Here is a 16,707-nt window from a genome sequence, read left to right as displayed (position 1 = left end):
TGTTTATGACAGCATTACTTTATGAAAACTGAACACTGTAGAACAGAACAGCAAACAATGAACCCAAAGGCATGACTTTCAGGGAGAGGGCACAGGGGGTGCTCTGGACATCTCATGGTGAATCAAATACAGGAACAAAAACTCAGATTTGGAAATGGGGCAAAGGGGCATCTTGTACATGCTGAGCTACAAATGGTGTTTTGTCAAAAGATTGCTGACAAAGACAACTGTGCCCTTCTGGTGTGAAACTGGAAGGGACCAGAGCACAACTAAACCTGTGGGACAGCTATCAGTATACAGGACTAATACTCCTGAGAGGTCGTTTTACCAGATACATGAAATATCTTTTTTAAAGAAAAAATCCTGCATCTCATATTTTTATGTATATGCTAGAAGTTATTTGCAAATTCTTTCAAGGTAATCTTTATTCACAGTTTTGACATTTATAATGTTGTAAAACAACTCTCTAACTTCAACTATCAAAACATTATATTCCCCATGTTAGTTAAACCACATATAATTAAGCTGCTGAGTAGCAAGCGATTGGTTCCCTTTATCTCTGGCTCAATAATTAAACAATAAGCGCATTTAATCTATAATAGTGGACTCTGGGTTGTTCAATAAGAATCCTTGTCATTTTGGTCCATTAAAGTATAAAATTGTCAAAACAGGCCAAGATTGAAATCTGTCAAACATGATATAACAGCTCCTTGTCGTCTCAGCTGCACTGTGAGATCTATGTCAGCCAGGCCTGGATCAATAAAGAAATCAGATGCAAATCGTTTTTTATAACACCTCATCAGAAACATATACATCCATAAATTTTGTCAGTGGGTCAACGGTCATGTTATCGTCCAGCCGAGTAGAAAAAGCCCCATAAGAATTCTCAGATTGTAAAGGGTGATATAGGGAGAGAATGGCTTGAAAACTGACAAAAAGACACAATAATCAATAAAATATCAATCAATAGGCAGGCGGGAGGGCCGGGGTAGGAAAATTGGATGGTTCAAGCCGTCACAGATAATCGAAGATGCTAAGACAAGGGTCCCCACCCCCATCATGCAACGTCTTTCTCTCTGTGGCTGTCACATTTTCCCTGTTTATTTCAGAACCCCTCTTTCTCAGTTCCTTTTCCCTCCATTTATTCCCACAATCTCACCCCTTCTCCATTTCCTTCACTCTGCCTTCTCACTCCCACCCCCTCCACCTCGTTTCTATTCCTCCAGTGCTCCCCCTCCTCTCTACCGTGTCTACTGCAGCAGAAAAGCCAGCACAGACACCAGCGTGTGTGTGTTTCTACATGTGTGTGATACTAAGGCAGATCTATGCAGGAGCCAAACGTGATCAGGAGCAAAGAAGGAAGTGAAATGTTCAAATTCAAAAGAAAACACTCTGCATGTCCATCGAACGTTGATCAAAAAATTGATTGCTGATGCGTTACATCACACCCATGCAAACTAACCCCTTTAAATCATTACACTAACATCTTCCCTTTATTTCCTCTCATCTCCATCCTACTCCCTGTCTCTCGTTCATCTGTCTTACTGTATTTTCATATCAGCATATCATTTTTTTTCTGTCCTAGCCTGTCTTCACCTCTCTGTCTTCCCTCTTCACATATAATTTGCATCTCATAGGAGATGAACCAAGAGGTTCTGCTACATTGGACAGAATACTTTTAGAACGTTTGAAAATCGGGAAAAAAAACAAGTGATGTGGGTCACATCGCTGTCTGACGTATAAGACCGGCATATTACGCGTATAGAGGGAGATGGGGCTGCATTCTCCCACAAATAGACCAGCCAGTGAAATGAATCCCACCTACTACCTGTTTTGGACTCTGCATAACCCCATTGTGGCATCAGAAACATAACTACCTGCAACCATTACACTCCATGATTGTTAGTACTGTATGATTCATGAGGCCAATGCGACCAATAGATGTGGTGTTAAACTGTAGATTACATAATATACAGCATTCAGCATGAAATCCGTTTACATTTACATTTGAAGCATCTTGTTTGCCCTTTGCATGTCATAATGCTCTGTTGGAAAAATCCAAACACCGAAGCTGCTTCCCTCTCGTGCATTTGCAAAAAAGAACTGTTCCACTGTGAGGTGTTCTGTTGCATGATAGTGAGAAATCAATTCAATTGAAATACAAGTGACAGTTAGCGAGGCACTTCCTGCTTGATCCCAAGTCCAGAGAGGCAGATCAGGTGACCTAAACCAGACTATCTGTCCGTCACAACCAGACACTTTCCTCTTCCTTTGAAGGGATCTGAATCAGATATATGCTGTAGATCTATACATGGTGCCACAAGGTGTGTGTCTGTGTGTTTTTAGGATGACAGAACCTGTCTGCAGCCATTGTCTTCATCTGTAATTGTAAATACTGTAAGTAGCTATTGCTGACTGTGCAGTGATTTGTGTTTTAAATGACTTCCTTCCACACAGACATTTGGGTATCTTTTCAGTGTGAACTGCCCACTGCAGGTGTCTGCTGACTGTCTGGTTTTACATGTGCACCTACAGTATGCATGCACTCACGGTACCTTTGGTACCTATTGGTCCTCAGAAAGAAAGATAGCTCCTACAAAAACCAACAACACAGTGCAACACAAAGATGATCAAACTCTATATATAAAAAAAAACACACACAAATCAAAGCAGCTGTGATCAAGTAGCTGGATTTGTCTGTAACTGGAGGGTCTGAGAAAAAAGAGCCACAAGCTCACTGTAAATGTTTTCATGTACAACGAATCAAAAACACAGTCAGGGTTGTTTGTTACTCTTACACCTGTATGATCAAACGTTTGCTTTTAAGAGGCAAAGCATTAACTATTTACATGAAAACAATAACGGGCATCCCGACATAAGGGGTAACTTAAGCCTTACAGCAATTAAGCCTGTGCGTAAAAGGCATGTAGCATTCAACTGGGACAAGGGGAGGGGGGCAAAAACAATCCGGCAGAGTGTAACACTACCAAGGACAAATGTGGGGAAAGACATGCATTTTAACACTGGCGATTCGGTGTCGTATGAGCCTCCTCAGTGCGGTGCTACAATACAAAAGACTACCATGAAATATGGTGCATTGATGTACATCGCAAACGGACAAATATGATCTAATGAAGGCGTTTGGATGCAGGCGGTGCAGCGGATGCTGCCATTGGCGGCAGATGTGTATTAGACCTGCTCAAGGAGCAGAATACTGCGAAAAAAAATTATGATGGCAACAGAAAAATTGCATTCAATGTGGCTCCAGCTTGCCAGACACATGTAATATATCAAGTTAAAGAGGTGGGGGCGATATGTTTGACAAAAACCTTGGTTGTTACATCAACTAGTACCCATCAACAGATCGCTACCATACCTCTTTCCATTTTCCTATGCTATCAACATTAATTATTAAGTAGCCGAAGTCTATATCCTGCAATTTAATGCATCCTCCACAAGCAAGATATGACACACATACCAACAATTGGTTGCCTTCAGGTAATTACGTTTTTTTCTGTAGTTATGTTGTGAACAAAGTTTTTAAAAGTTTTTTTTCTCTTTTTTTAATCATGACTCAAGCAGTGGTCTGAGACATCATGAGGAAGAATATGCAGTTGTGGTCTACAAAAATAAGTTGGTCCCTCCAGGAGAGACATGGGTAACTCACCCGGGCATATTTGGAGGAATACGGGTCTTCAAACAGTGCCCATATTTTGGGCTGCCAGGTTTTCCACCAGCCCGCTTTCCTTGCGTCCTCCTGCATGCACAGTCTTTTTAAGTCCCCATCCGCACCGCCCAGCGCGGGGTCGTCGTCCGGCGCATCCGGTTCGGGAGTCTCGAAGCTGTCCAGCGCCTCCTCCGCATCCCGGTGCTGACGGTAATTCATCCAGCAACACGCCTCCACGTCCGTCTCATCGATGCCCCAGAACGCCAGCTCCTCTTCGAACAGGGGGCCGCACACATCGTTGGGACAGTGCAACTTCCCAGTGCGGTAATAGTTGAGGATGAAGGAAAACACTGACGGGTGGCGGTCGAAAAAGAACTCGTCTAATTTGGGGTCGTAGTCGAAGTTGCTGAACGCGTCCGGCTCGGTGAGCCACGATAGGCGGGTACCGGGCAACGTTTTTAGGGTGCTCCGGTAGGTCTCATGCCGCACCCCCCCGCAGTTTATCACAATTTTCTCGCTTTCCGACGGACAAGTCATGTCTGCGCTGTAACATGCTTTGTTGGACGACTTGTTCCCACCCTTGCGCCCTTTGAAAGAGGATACACACACCGAACTGAGCATAGAGGACCAGGGGGGAGGGAGAGGATGAGAGAAACCGAAGGGAGGAGGAGGGAGGAGTCTGCGGGGAGAGAAAAGGGCAGAAATTTTAGCAGAAGGGAGAAATAGATGTGGATTATCAACATTGCAATAAAAATTAAGAATCACTGGCTAATAGCAGCTGTATGTGCAATTATTTACTTGGTAATCAGGTGATGGAAGGGCACAACATGACCTTGCGCAGGTGCAGTGGCTGAAAGGGATGGAAATGATGGGGGGGCAAAGATGTTTTTAACACGACATCCTGGAGCCAAAACATGTCTTCAACTTATTAGTGCGTAATATCAAACACAGGTGACTTTGAGCACATTCATGAGTCAGCATCCTCATGGGCTGATTGTTGACGCGTTAGTGATGAGTGGGTTTAAGAAACAGCACTGCTCTGTTCGTTGCCTGGGCACCCAAACGTGTGAGAGAAGGGAAAGGTGACAGAAATGGAAATCAACGAGGGGGGAACTGGGAATTTATCTCCCTGCTTCTTTTCCCATTCTTTGAGAATGCCTCTCTGACGTAAGGTGGCGCAGCACCGTGTGTGTGTGTGTGTGTGTGTGTGTGTGTGTGTGTGTGTGTGTGTGTTTGTGTTAATTGCCTCCCGAGAGTGCGGCGTCCGTACTAATGTTAGATCTCCTCAATCAGCCTATGTGCGTGCTGCACACACTGTTGCAGCCCCCTCCGACCGCTATGAGATTCATGCGATGCACAATTATGTCAGTGCTCCCTCAGCCACTTCTCCTATATGCACCGTGTTGTGTGTGCGTAAAGACACAGAAATAGAAATGAAAAGAGAACGACAGAGAAGGGGATGGGGGATAGGGTGGACGGGGAGGCCATAATCACATTTTAAAATGGAAGGACTGAAAAGGAAGAATCGGGGGAACAAGGTAGGCTCAGGCAAAGAGCTAAAGACGGGGACGGAGAACGAAAGTGAATGCAGCACAATTACTGGAGGCAGTTCTAGTAAACAGCCAGTGTAATATTGTCTCTTTCCTAGTAATGGATGAAGGGGGCTGAAGAGTATGGGGGGAGGAGGAAGAGCATCGCTATAAAAGTGAATGAATTCTGCTGCAGTAAAAAACCCGAGTTATTTGCGCTCTCTCTCTCTCTCTCTCTCTCTCACTCTCTCTCTCTCACTCTCTTTCTGTTCCTCCCCCCAGCGAGGTCAGATTGTTCGCCCGCGAGCTGCGTTGCCATCCAGGGGGGAGCAGGAGATTCAAACTTACGTTCACAGCCAAAAAAAAAAGAAGGAGAAGCCATTGACTACAAACATGCATCCACATTATGTTGTTAATCTCGTTCTCTATTCAAAGAAACGCACCACTCTCCTCCTCCCGCTTTTCAACTCGCCTCCTTCCTCACCTGCGAGCTCTCACTGGCCCTCCCCCCCCTCTCCCTACTACTACTCCCTCCCTCTCTCCCTCGCTCGCTCTCATATTCCGCATTAAGGAATCACATTTCATTGAAGGTGGAGAATCAGGGCTTCACTTCTGCCTCCTCTTCCTCCTCTTGCACCATGGTCCTATTCTCATCCTGCTCCCCTCTCCTCTGTGTGTCATTCTTTAGCTTCACTTCTTTCCTCCACTCACTGCATTCTACTCTTATGCACCATTTTTTTTTCATTTCTCTCCCTTTGCTTCACTCATTCTCTGGTCCCTTTCCCCTAAAATTACATTTCTTCATTTTAGGGCTTAATGCTCTCCTCTTGTTTGCCATCAGATGTTTGCTTCCTATCAAGTAGGACTCAGTCTTTCTTTTTTAGTTGTTAGTGGAGTTTGCTCAGTTGTTTTAATCGTCTCACTGCACAGTTTTTTGGAGAAACAACTTTTTTGTTCATGGAAAAGTTTGCCGCCTCTGTTTTCTCTTACGATTTTATATTAACATTAAGTTTCTTTGTTTTTGTCAGATTTTATTTTGACTTTTTGGTATGAAAATTCTGTTGTTTTTTTCAAGATGTTGCTGGGAAAAGACTTAACAACACTCAGGTAAGATCTGCTATGACTTCTGAAGTCTTCTGCATGGGTAAACAATGCACAAATAGGTAATAGTACTGTAAACTGCTACAAGAACCAAAACATATGTCTGTGCAGAAATCAGAAAAATTGCATACTTAAAGTATAAAAGGCCTTAAGATTTTTCAGTCTTTGCACTCTGCAGTAAAAGCATAAAAAGTGCTTTCTTGACAAAAACTATCCTGAACCCGTGATTTTGAGAGCTGCACTGCATCATTATGCCAAAGTTGTGAAGTCAACAACTTTGCAACTAAAAACATTTAACCGGACATATATTTACTACGTTAAACATTTTCTATAAACCAATAGCTTATCAGTCAAGAACTTGAACATCTGAAACAAACTAACTAGAAGTGGGGGCAGGCAATTACAAATTTTTCACACTCAGCTTTGTCCTGTGGGGCTTTCCAGCAGAGACTGTTTGCAGGAGGGATTATGTTTCAGCACCATGGACAGTGGCGAGCAGTCTCTCTGGGACAGTCTAACAGGGTCCCTAACTTTTCTGATCTCAATGCAAAACTTTGATCTCTTGTGATTTTTTTTCCCTTTGGTTTAATTTTTAACTGGGCACCACTTCCTTTGGCTTAAGAGATGCTTGTAGCTTATTGGCAAACTACTGAATATTTTATGCACATACATCCACAAGGCTGTAACTGTGGTTAAATGCCTTTTTGCTCCCACAGAGTCGTGTGTGGTGAGCTTATTGATTTTATAAATGTACTTAAATATTTGTCCATGTGTAATAGGAGAGTTAACCGGCAGTTTTTCCTACCTTTCCTAAGGACTTAAGACATCTTCAGAGTTTAGAATTTGAAGTTTAATTGAAAGCAGTTGTCAACATTACCAGATTATTGAACCAATGAGTTCAAGGGATGTTGTAAGATGTACAGCTGCTTTTTAGGAGATTGTCTGTAGTTTTCGTCATAATGCAGGGGAAGTATGCACAGCTGTTAAGGAGCCAGCCTCAGCACTTACCATAGGACAGAATGGGGGAGACATGAGGAAGAAAAGGGGGGATTAAAGGTACAGAAGGTGAGGGACAGGTGTAAAAAAGAGAAAAGAAGGAAGAAGGAAAGAATGCATGAGGAAAAGAATAAAATCTGGGGCGGGGGGGGGGGCAAAGTAGGAGTAGAGAAGAGAAACAACCCCATCCTCACAACCACCACCTCTCTTTCTCTCTCCTGCAGCATTTCTTGCCTTGGCCACAATGTCCTGCGCCACCTCACTGCTATACAGCCTCACTAGTGCTCACACAAGGGGAGAAAAAGCAAGAGGGAGGGAGACACACACGCACACATGCGCTCACCTGGCTGAAACCAACAGGCTAAGAAAACCAAAATGATGCTTAATCAAGATTAACCTTGAAAGAGAGGAAATCATTTCTGCAGTGCACTGATAAAGAGAGGGAGAATGGGACTGAGAGAGCAAAAAAGCATGCACGGGGCTTGTGCGCGAAGGCTGCACTGACGCTAATATATATTAGCAGAAACACTGCAGCAAGAGGGGGAGGGAGCACGGGATTATGGGATGCATTGACTGTGAGGTACCCGCAGCCGTATCTGGGGGGGAAGGGAGGAGAGCACACACTAAAGAGAGAGAAAACGAGAGAGAAGGAAAGAGAGGAATTTGGAGGAGTGCTGACTATGCGGAACAGACCCAGCAGTTGGCAGAAAAAGCAAAAGCCTTTACCAATCACAGAGGGGGAGAGATGGGAAGCAAGAGAGGAGGAAGGGTATTGGGAAGAGAAGAAAAAAGGATAGAGTAAAGGGGGAAGGTAGGTATGGTTAAAGGGGGAGAAAAGGTGGGGCACCTGTCTGGCTGTGAAGGTGTGTGTGTGTGTTTGTGTGTGTGGCGCGGTCAGCTATCTGCCATACTAACAAAGAGGAATGGAAACAGTGGAGTTATTAAAAGTGAGTAGGAGAAGGAGAAAAACAAGTTTAGGGATGTAAAACAGATATACAGCTGAGCTGGGGAAAGGAAGCAAGTGTAATGTATGTTTATGTAAGTGTGTGTGTGTGTGTGAGAGAGAGAGAGAGAGAGAGAGAGAGAGAGAAAGCACTAATTATGTATGTGCTTCTGGTGCGCAGCCATTTTTTTTCTCACCCGCTGCCTCATCAAAGTGGTGTCAAAGGATGTAACCACAAGGCTTCACGCTGTTCCATCCATATCACCTCCCTCCTTTCCTCTTCTCTCCCTCCTCATCTCTACCTTATCTCCCTCTTTTTCTCCTTTCTCATACACTCCTCGGTGTTGAAGAGACCTCAACAGGAGGAAGTGAGGCACTGCAGCACAGTAAAGGCACTGCGGTCACCTCCCCTTTTAGTGCAGTGTCACACCACACAGCATCCTCTCGCCCCTCAGAGCATCACAGTGCCTCATGGTCAGAGTCTGATTCCACCAGGAGAAAAGAAGCTTGATAAGGTGTGTGTACATATGTGTGTGCGTGAGAATAGTAACAACAAGCAGGCAGTGTATGAATTTGATGAATAAGACTGAAAATGAAGGGAATTGTATGAATGGATGGACAAACAGGTTGTGTGTGTAGAGGACAATGTCCACACAACAACCCAGTAGCTCTGACCAGCTAATGCACAAAGAGAAGAAGAAAAACATGATCATCCTAATAATTCTCGCCAGTGGCCAATTCCCAGAACATGAATTAAATAGCCAATCAATTAAGCAAGCAGAAAAGAAATAGCCAATCCACCAGGGGCAGCTCCTCAAGTCAGCAACACCATGGAGATCTCCTGGGGCTGACCAATCCTCACATACTGCAGCACCAACACCCCCTCGGGGACACTGAGCCTTGTGCATTTTGGACAATCACCCCCTCAGAAGCGGCTGGTCTCTCTATGATTCCCTCCAGCCACCTTTTTATGAGACAAAATAAAGAATCCTGGTTTTCTCTATTTAGATGACATGGGATGATTAATACATAAGGCCATTTTCAGGAATAGACTAGCAGCAAGGAAGCCTGTAATAGAGCTCTGAAAGCTCAGTCAGTGTCCATGACGAAAACCCCTCCTGCCCACAGCAGGATAAATGCTGAGATATGTTGCCTGGGTGAGACTTCTTTGGTTATAGAAGAAGGTTGGGTGAAGGAAGTGGATTGGATAAAAAGATGGACGGGTCAGACACTTCCCAAAACACCACTGAGTGCAGGGGGAAAATACAGAAAGCCATGGGATAGTGTGTCATGTCAGAAAGGGACTATTTATGGAGCTGGATATACCTATAATGTGTCCCTTAAATGTCCCTTACCTTAAATTGCAACTTAAAAACCTGTTCCTTGGGATAATTTACATCAAGAGCAAATAGCTTTAACCTCCATACCTCCAGCTCTCTCTTAGGTTGTTTCAACCTGTCTACTTCTAATTAATGCACTGACCTTCCTGCGTGATTGTGACCATTATAATCCAGCAGAGCAATGATGTAGCACACTAGGCCAGATATACAAATGGGACAAGGGAAGAGGTATCACTGCACTGATTGTCAACCTGTGAACTAACCAGTGATTAGACATAAAGGAGGGTTAGAGAAGTCACAGATTAGACTCTCAACAGCCAGACAGGAGGGAGAAAAGTTGGATTTTAATGTGGAGAAATAGAATGAGAGGATAGGGGAACACAGGGGATGTGAAGTGATGAGAGGTGGGTTTGAGGTGAGCCTCAAGGTCAAGGATTTGAGGCTATGAAAGGCAGCTGAATCGGGCAATAAATTAGTAGAAGGACAAAGGGAAAGTTCTTACAAGTGAAGCAGACAGAACGTGAGACAAAGCCCGTCACAGCCAAGACGAGACAGGTCAGAGGCAAAGAACACACACATACACACAAACCCAGGACATTGCTGATATGTAATTCAATCACAGCCTGAAAATAGATTTATTTCCCCCACCTCCATCCCCCATTGCTTAAACAGCAGCGCCCTCCTTTTCGAGCCCGATCACTACACTACCAATCACATCCACTCCTGACAGCATGCCACTGTCGGGTGGGGAGTCTTTTTTTTTTTTTTTTTCTTTTGCTAAAATCGAAGGGGTGTTTTCTGGGTTACCCTCAATCTAAAAATAGCACCAGCTGTAGATCTATAATGCAGGATTGAGGTGGGGGGGGGAGCAGGGAGTAAGCAAATGGAGGAAAGAGAGTTAACCGTTAGGGGAAGAGCACGCTGGAGCCAGTTGGCAGAAAAAGCTAGGCATGCGCTGGAAAGTGAGGGGAAGAAGAGGTGTTATGAAACTGGAGACTTTGTGTAGAATGCAGTGGACTGCAGCAAGTTGACAGAGTAAAGGTGATGGGCTGGGGGGTGTTGAGGTAGAAGACCACGTCTAGACTGCCCCCATAGATTTTCTGGATTAGATCTCAGTGACACTGTGTCCTTCCTTGGTTCTGCTCCAATGCCCCCACATCTCCTCTCCGTCTGTCATGTGTGTGTTTGTGTGTATCAGCCCTCTCACCCTCCTCCTATGGTGCCTTTATCAGACCTCCATTTCAGGCTTTGACACTTACCCACTGCTACCACGATGCCACACACACACACACACACACACACACACAGTGAAGACACGTGCAAGTACAACAAATGCATGCACACAGATGCACAAAGACATACACATAAGGAAACAGTTACTCACGCAGGCACAAAATGATGCGGAGAGGAATGCACACACACTTCCCTCTCAGTGGCATGAAACTGCTCTGATCTAGTGGTGTATATGGGGAAACACCCACCATTTGTGCAATGAGGAATGTCAGGATTTATAAAATGAACATATCAGGATACTTAAAATATGTGTAAAAAGACCTTTGTCTTATAGCAGCTAGAAATAATATCCAAATCCAGTGAAAATGTTTATGATTCCAATTTAAACCAATTTCACACACACTAATTTCTCAGGATGCTGATCAAAACACAAATAGCCTCCATTAAAACGCAGTTTTAGTGGCTAAAACGATACTTGTTGAATGTAGGTTAGACGCTGTTGTTTTTTTTTTTACCTCTTTTTATTCTTTTAGGGTTGGCCAATAAATGCTCAGTTATTAGACCGATAAACGCAGAATGAAGCCACCAAAATACAGACATATACACAGACACGGTTAATACTCACTTGCTTTTCGTTCAGGTTCGTTTCGATTGCGTGCGGAAACACGCACATCAAGCTTAAAGATCAATCAAAATGTAGTTTCTTTGTTAGATCGCTCTTTCTTATGATTTCAGAGAGTATCCAGTTTCTCGCAGGCATTCAGTTGCTCTGTTTTTCCCCCGACTATAATAAATCAAAATAGGATTGCGCGCGTCTGTTGGCGAAAATCTCGTTTTGAAACCGTTATTGCCGAATGTTACTCATAGCTTATGGTCATGCTGATGATGGCAAGGGATGAGTCTTTCGGATGAAATGAAGCAGGAGTCCCCCTGAAAACTGGCTTTTTGCTATTTCCCTCGATTTCAGAGCCCCTCTCCCACCTCTTTGTTATTGCCAAAAATAATTTCCAGCCTTTGTTACAGTGTCTCTACGCTTCCAGGCGCAGGGTGTAGCTACCATTCAGCTCTTCCTCTGTCTCCCCCTTCCAAATGTTTCAATGGAGATGCAGCCTGTAGACACCCCTCTCTTTGCTCTCTCTCTGTTCCTTTGGAGGAGCGTCACCTTCTGCACTATTTTTTTCCTCTCATGTGGGCGGATTAGAGAACAGGACGGAGGGGTGGGAGGACTCCGGTGAATCCAGAGGCTAATTTATCGTATGACTGTTGAACTTCATAAATACATGTTGCATTTATTATTATCTTTTTAATTGTGTGTTTTGTTTTGTTTTTTGTCTTCCTCACTTTAGACTATACATGCTCACTATGCTGGACGGACGCACAAACACCATTTTGCCTACAGGTTCCCGGCCTTGACTTTGGCTTGGCTGACATCAGAAGTCATGTGGTAGCAGAGGAGCAGGTGGATTATATGACAGAGTCTGGAGTAATATGTTCAATGTTTTTTACAGCAATAATAAGAGGAAGATAAGTATACACTATTTTTTGTTTTTTTTTTCATCTTTGCTCTGAAGGCACTCTTTGTCTATCCCATCCTATTTTATAGAATACAAAACTCACAATTCTAACAGAATCCCTGAAATAAGAATAATATCATCTTATCATTTCAACCTCTTTAGGAAAAACACAGTTTTAAAGGCTAGAACGAACACAATGGATTTTTACTGGGATGCATTTGCAGTTACTGGAAAACCTCTATTTTGAGCACTGCAGACATTGTTTTCTGCAGGAGCCCCATCGGTCTGAGCCATATTCTACTAGAAGTGCAATGATCAGCAATGTTGTTGATGCACTTATCGACAGGAAACTCAAAGTGAGTGCAACATCGCCTCATGAAAATTACAACAGTAGTAAAAGGGCAAAAGGGTTTAGCACAGGTGCTTGTAGCCTTTTCCTTTGATCACCAGTGTTATAGTGAGTGCAAATTGGAGACAGAAAACCAATGAGAAGAGAAGAGGGTATGTTGAAATGCATTTAGAATTGCTTCAAGGAGATAATTTACCATCCAAATGTGTTAAAAAAAGACACATTCTAAATATAGAGAAAAATAATTGTTTACATTTGTTACATTTTCCTATCTTTTTTCAAAGGGGACAACAGCTGACATTTAGATCTGTAGAGTTTCCGGACCATTTAACTTACATGTGTCCAGACTGTAGACCATTCAAACCAGCTCTACAGAGAAAAGGTCAGGCCTCCAAGTACTAAACTATTAGCTGCTGTACCCTCCTTCTACAGACTATGGGATTTTTTTTTTGTAAACCCTATTTTTCAGAAAAATTGTACATTAAAAATGTCATCAGCTAGGAGACAGAGGTCTTTGGTGAAGGACACAGAGTGAAAAGCTGCAGTTATTAAATACAGAAGAACAGTGAGAAAGCAGAGGCACCTAATAGCACCAAGAATGCATAAAGACTGTGTTTGTATCATCATTTACTAGTTTGGGAAGTGTTTTTCTGTAGATTTTGGGTAAACCATGCCACAAGTTTGATCATTGTCAAACCCTGAATCTGAAGGTTAAGGAGTTCATGAGGAAGATGGGAGCTCTGATGATGAAGACTAACATGATAAACCCAGATGAGACTGTGTTTAGTGCTAAAGTAGGTCTTGCAGACAGATTGGCTTAATAATGCTACTAGATTGAAAGCTTTTATTATCTAGGGACCTTGAATATTGCTCATAAATCTCATTGAAATCTATTGGATACTGAAATAATAAAGCTAAGCTGCTTGGTGCCACTGGATAAAAAGATATTCATCCATCCATCCATCCATCCTCTAGGCTCATAAAGACACAATAAAAGCCCATCCTCAGCATTAAATTACAGGTGTATTTACCCACGGCATTGTGCCAGGCCAGAAAGGATGAGTAGGAAGTTGTCTACAGAAAGTAGCTGACACTGTTTCTTCATCAACCTGCATAAATACTGAATGTTTAACTTTGTCCGTACTAAGAGTGAGCATTAGCCAACACAGACGCATCCACAGTCAGTCTCTTGGCGGCAGCATCGTGCAGCTCATGCATAAGGAAGTAGTGAGCGGCAGACCTTGAGAGAGATTGTGTGGTGAGGAGCAGATTTTCAAGCATCATCCCATCAAAAGCATCACTGTGAGATTATGTCCAGCAAACATGTCATACGTCATTACTTGTCAATTAGTCTTAAATACGATTTATATGTAAAGAAACTGCCTATATTGTATGACAGGGGTGGGCAACCCTGGTCTTCAAGGGCCACGTCTCTGCTTGTTTTACCAATTCACATTTTTTTCTCCTTCTCCTAAGATGTCCTCTGATCTCAGCAGTGGGTAGGGCAGAGATAGTTGGAAAACTGAGGCAGAGGCATGCAGGAACCAGGCCCACCCCATCTGCACAGACTGGAGTGGAGTTGCTGGTCTTGAGGTGCAAAGACTATCAATGATAAACTGGTTGTTCAATAAACCTTATTGATGCTGCATCACTAATTGAAAAACAACCAACTTGGTGCTTCTCGTGTCACTTCAGAGATGAAACTCAAAGTGACTTTCAGAGCTTTAGCATATTTTATGTTCAGCAGAATGTTGCTCTATGTGGACATAAAATTGGTTTTGGTATAAGAATTCAATAAGGCTCACAAATCCAACTCTGCAGAGATGCTTCTTATATGCTCTGTGTTTGAAAACCCACAGACCACACAACAAATGTCAATATTGACTCTAATCACTTTCGAGGCAGAAACAATGTGCAGCAGCCAGGAAGACTGTAAGCAACATTAGACGGAATTATGAACCAAGTGCCATTTTAGCAACAGCAGTAATGCCTCCAATCCCATCATGAGATTCGTTAAATGAGTGGATACAGTCTTATTACTGTGTTATTTCCAGCACTGCAGTTATTAAGAGGAAAATTCCAGCAAGCTAAAGCTAGTCAACAAAGAGACTCCACAGACCTCTGAAGCTGGGTTTTACAGCTACTTTATGTTTCACGGCCTCTTTCCTGCAAAAATCTTGGCAGATTCTAATTAACTGATTAATTAACTGAAGTCACGAGTTCAAGTTTGTTGCAAAGATGTGACTAAAACTAAAGCCAGTAGCTCTATTTCCCACTGTATGCGTAAGAGACAAACTGTTTAAATAGGACTTTGGGTTGGTCTGCAGCTGTAATACAGAATAATTCCTTTAGACTTAAACTGAGTTCATTTAAGTTTGTTTAAGCAAAAATAAATATCGTCATCCATAACTAATTGATAGATGGGGCAAAGATGACTCACTGAAACAGGAACATCTCACTGTGCTGTTTGAGAAATTCTGCCTTTCAATAAAATGATGTTGGAATGAAAATGATCTTTAACAATGATTCATTTTTTTAGAGGTGACAATCCTTGATGTATGATTTCTGTTTAATGTGTTCAGATTTGGTGGAAATGGGTTTTATGGAGCATATAAATATATTCGGCCTACGAGGGCACCCTTGGGGCAATCGTCATCCAAACACAGATTACAGATATGTCCTGTTATTTTCTTAGGGGGAATTCCCTTTTAAATAGACTGCGGTTGAAAATACCAAATTTTGCACCCCAATCATTTGCATTCCTAAACAGGGCCATAAATATGTCGCAATTTGAGCAATTTGTAATTAATGCTTCAGCGAAAAGAGAGGATACTCCTAGTTGTTACAGGTTTTGTTTATGAAGAAAATCTTTACGTATGTACCATTGTATGTGTAGCTCAGTACCACAAACCTCAACAATGAATCCTAATTTCATTTTGTTTATAATTATTAAAATATTCTCTAATATTTCATCATTAATCTTTTTTCTTTAACTTAAATGGTGTCTGTTCAAAAACCATGTTTTGCAAGTCTGCAACATTTAATGTCTGACTTCTGTTACCTCAAAATGGCATATTGCCACAGTTTGTAGGTTTAACATTTTAGATGACCGTAACCCCCTAGTGGTTAAAAGACACATGGTTTAATTATGTGGGAAATTCAGTCAAAAAACATCTCTACTAGTTCATTGCACTAAAACAATAACACAGTTGTACCAGAACATGGATTCAGAGAAGCCTGCAATCAGCAGATGAGTCACTTCATGTATTCACATGAATCCTAAGTATGATGTTCTGCTTTTCATCTGACTGAGGCATATACAGCTTATTTTAGAGCCTTGAGGCAGCAAACCGAGTGCATCCGCTTGATTTCAGCAATGTAGGGCACAGTGTGCATCAACTTCTGGGCAGCAATTCTCACTGACATTCTCACTATAAATAAGACAAAGACCCTAATTAAGAAGCTTGGAAGAGATGAAAAACAAAATAAATATGATTATGGTAAAGAATTGGTTGCCTGCTTTTTTTCTATAAGATGCATAATGAGACATTTCAAAAAACGTGGGAAGGTTTGCTTTTAGATGAATCAATCACAAAATTACACTTAAGAAAATACAAGCAGAAACAATTAGAAACGTCCTTACAACACTGAAGAGCACCTGCACTTTGTATGTTTGGCCGATAGCGATAAAGAAAGTTCCCATTGACCTGAGGTCTTCTAAAATTAGTTTATGTAATGTAGAGCCTGGACATCTCTTTATTGTACAGATTTGTTTCTATTTGGGGAGGGGCACATTCTGGGTTTAACCTGTTCAGCAAATCACCATGACACTCTGTGGCCATACATGAAGCTAATTCTCTCACCTGATCACTGGAGCTAAGGCACAAGAGGAATAAAAATCATTAAAATGTAAAAGTATATTTGAGATGGAGAGCCCAACATCATAATGCACTCTGCTACAAAAAATACGAGGAGAGTAACAGAATCTATTTGGAGCTGATGTGTGATTTTTGTTTTCAAAAGAAACAAAACAAC

General features: G+C 42.4%; 1 protein-coding gene and 1 long non-coding RNA gene across 17 annotated transcripts in view; one reads left to right on the top strand and one right to left on the bottom strand.

The window, feature by feature from the left end:
• The window catches only part of kcnc3b (potassium voltage-gated channel, Shaw-related subfamily, member 3b), a 42,871-nt gene extending 30,848 nt beyond the window's left edge, over positions 1-12,023 (bottom strand). For 2 of the 16 annotated variants that reach the window (XR_010911906.1, XM_067489392.1), the window contains exons 1-2: positions 11,435-12,021; positions 3,668-4,346 (exon numbers count right to left, since the gene is read on the bottom strand). Coding sequence is in view for 14 of the 16 variants with exons in the window: in XM_067489392.1 (XP_067345493.1) it covers positions 3,668-4,288 (621 nt within the window). In the remaining 2 variants the exon portion in view is untranslated. Of the gene's footprint in view, positions 1-3,667; positions 4,347-4,465; positions 4,518-10,960; positions 11,030-11,434 lie in introns of those variants that run through there. The other 14 variants (XM_067489396.1, XM_067489395.1, XM_067489401.1 and 11 more) reach the window with 12 other exon arrangements.
• LOC137106242 (uncharacterized) lies at positions 5,745-16,639 on the top strand. Its single transcript, XR_010911907.1, has 3 exons — positions 5,745-6,303; positions 8,587-8,751; positions 12,156-16,639. It is a non-coding gene; the product is annotated as an uncharacterized lncRNA (long non-coding RNA).
• Positions 16,640-16,707: the final 68 nt, after the last annotated feature.

The sequence above is a fragment of the Channa argus genome, chromosome 20 (assembly GCF_033026475.1).
Source record: "Channa argus isolate prfri chromosome 20, Channa argus male v1.0, whole genome shotgun sequence".
Classification (NCBI taxonomy): domain Eukaryota; kingdom Metazoa; phylum Chordata; class Actinopteri; order Anabantiformes; family Channidae; genus Channa; species Channa argus.
Note: the sequence above shows the minus strand (reverse complement) of the source record. Positions and strands in the feature narration are given on the sequence as shown.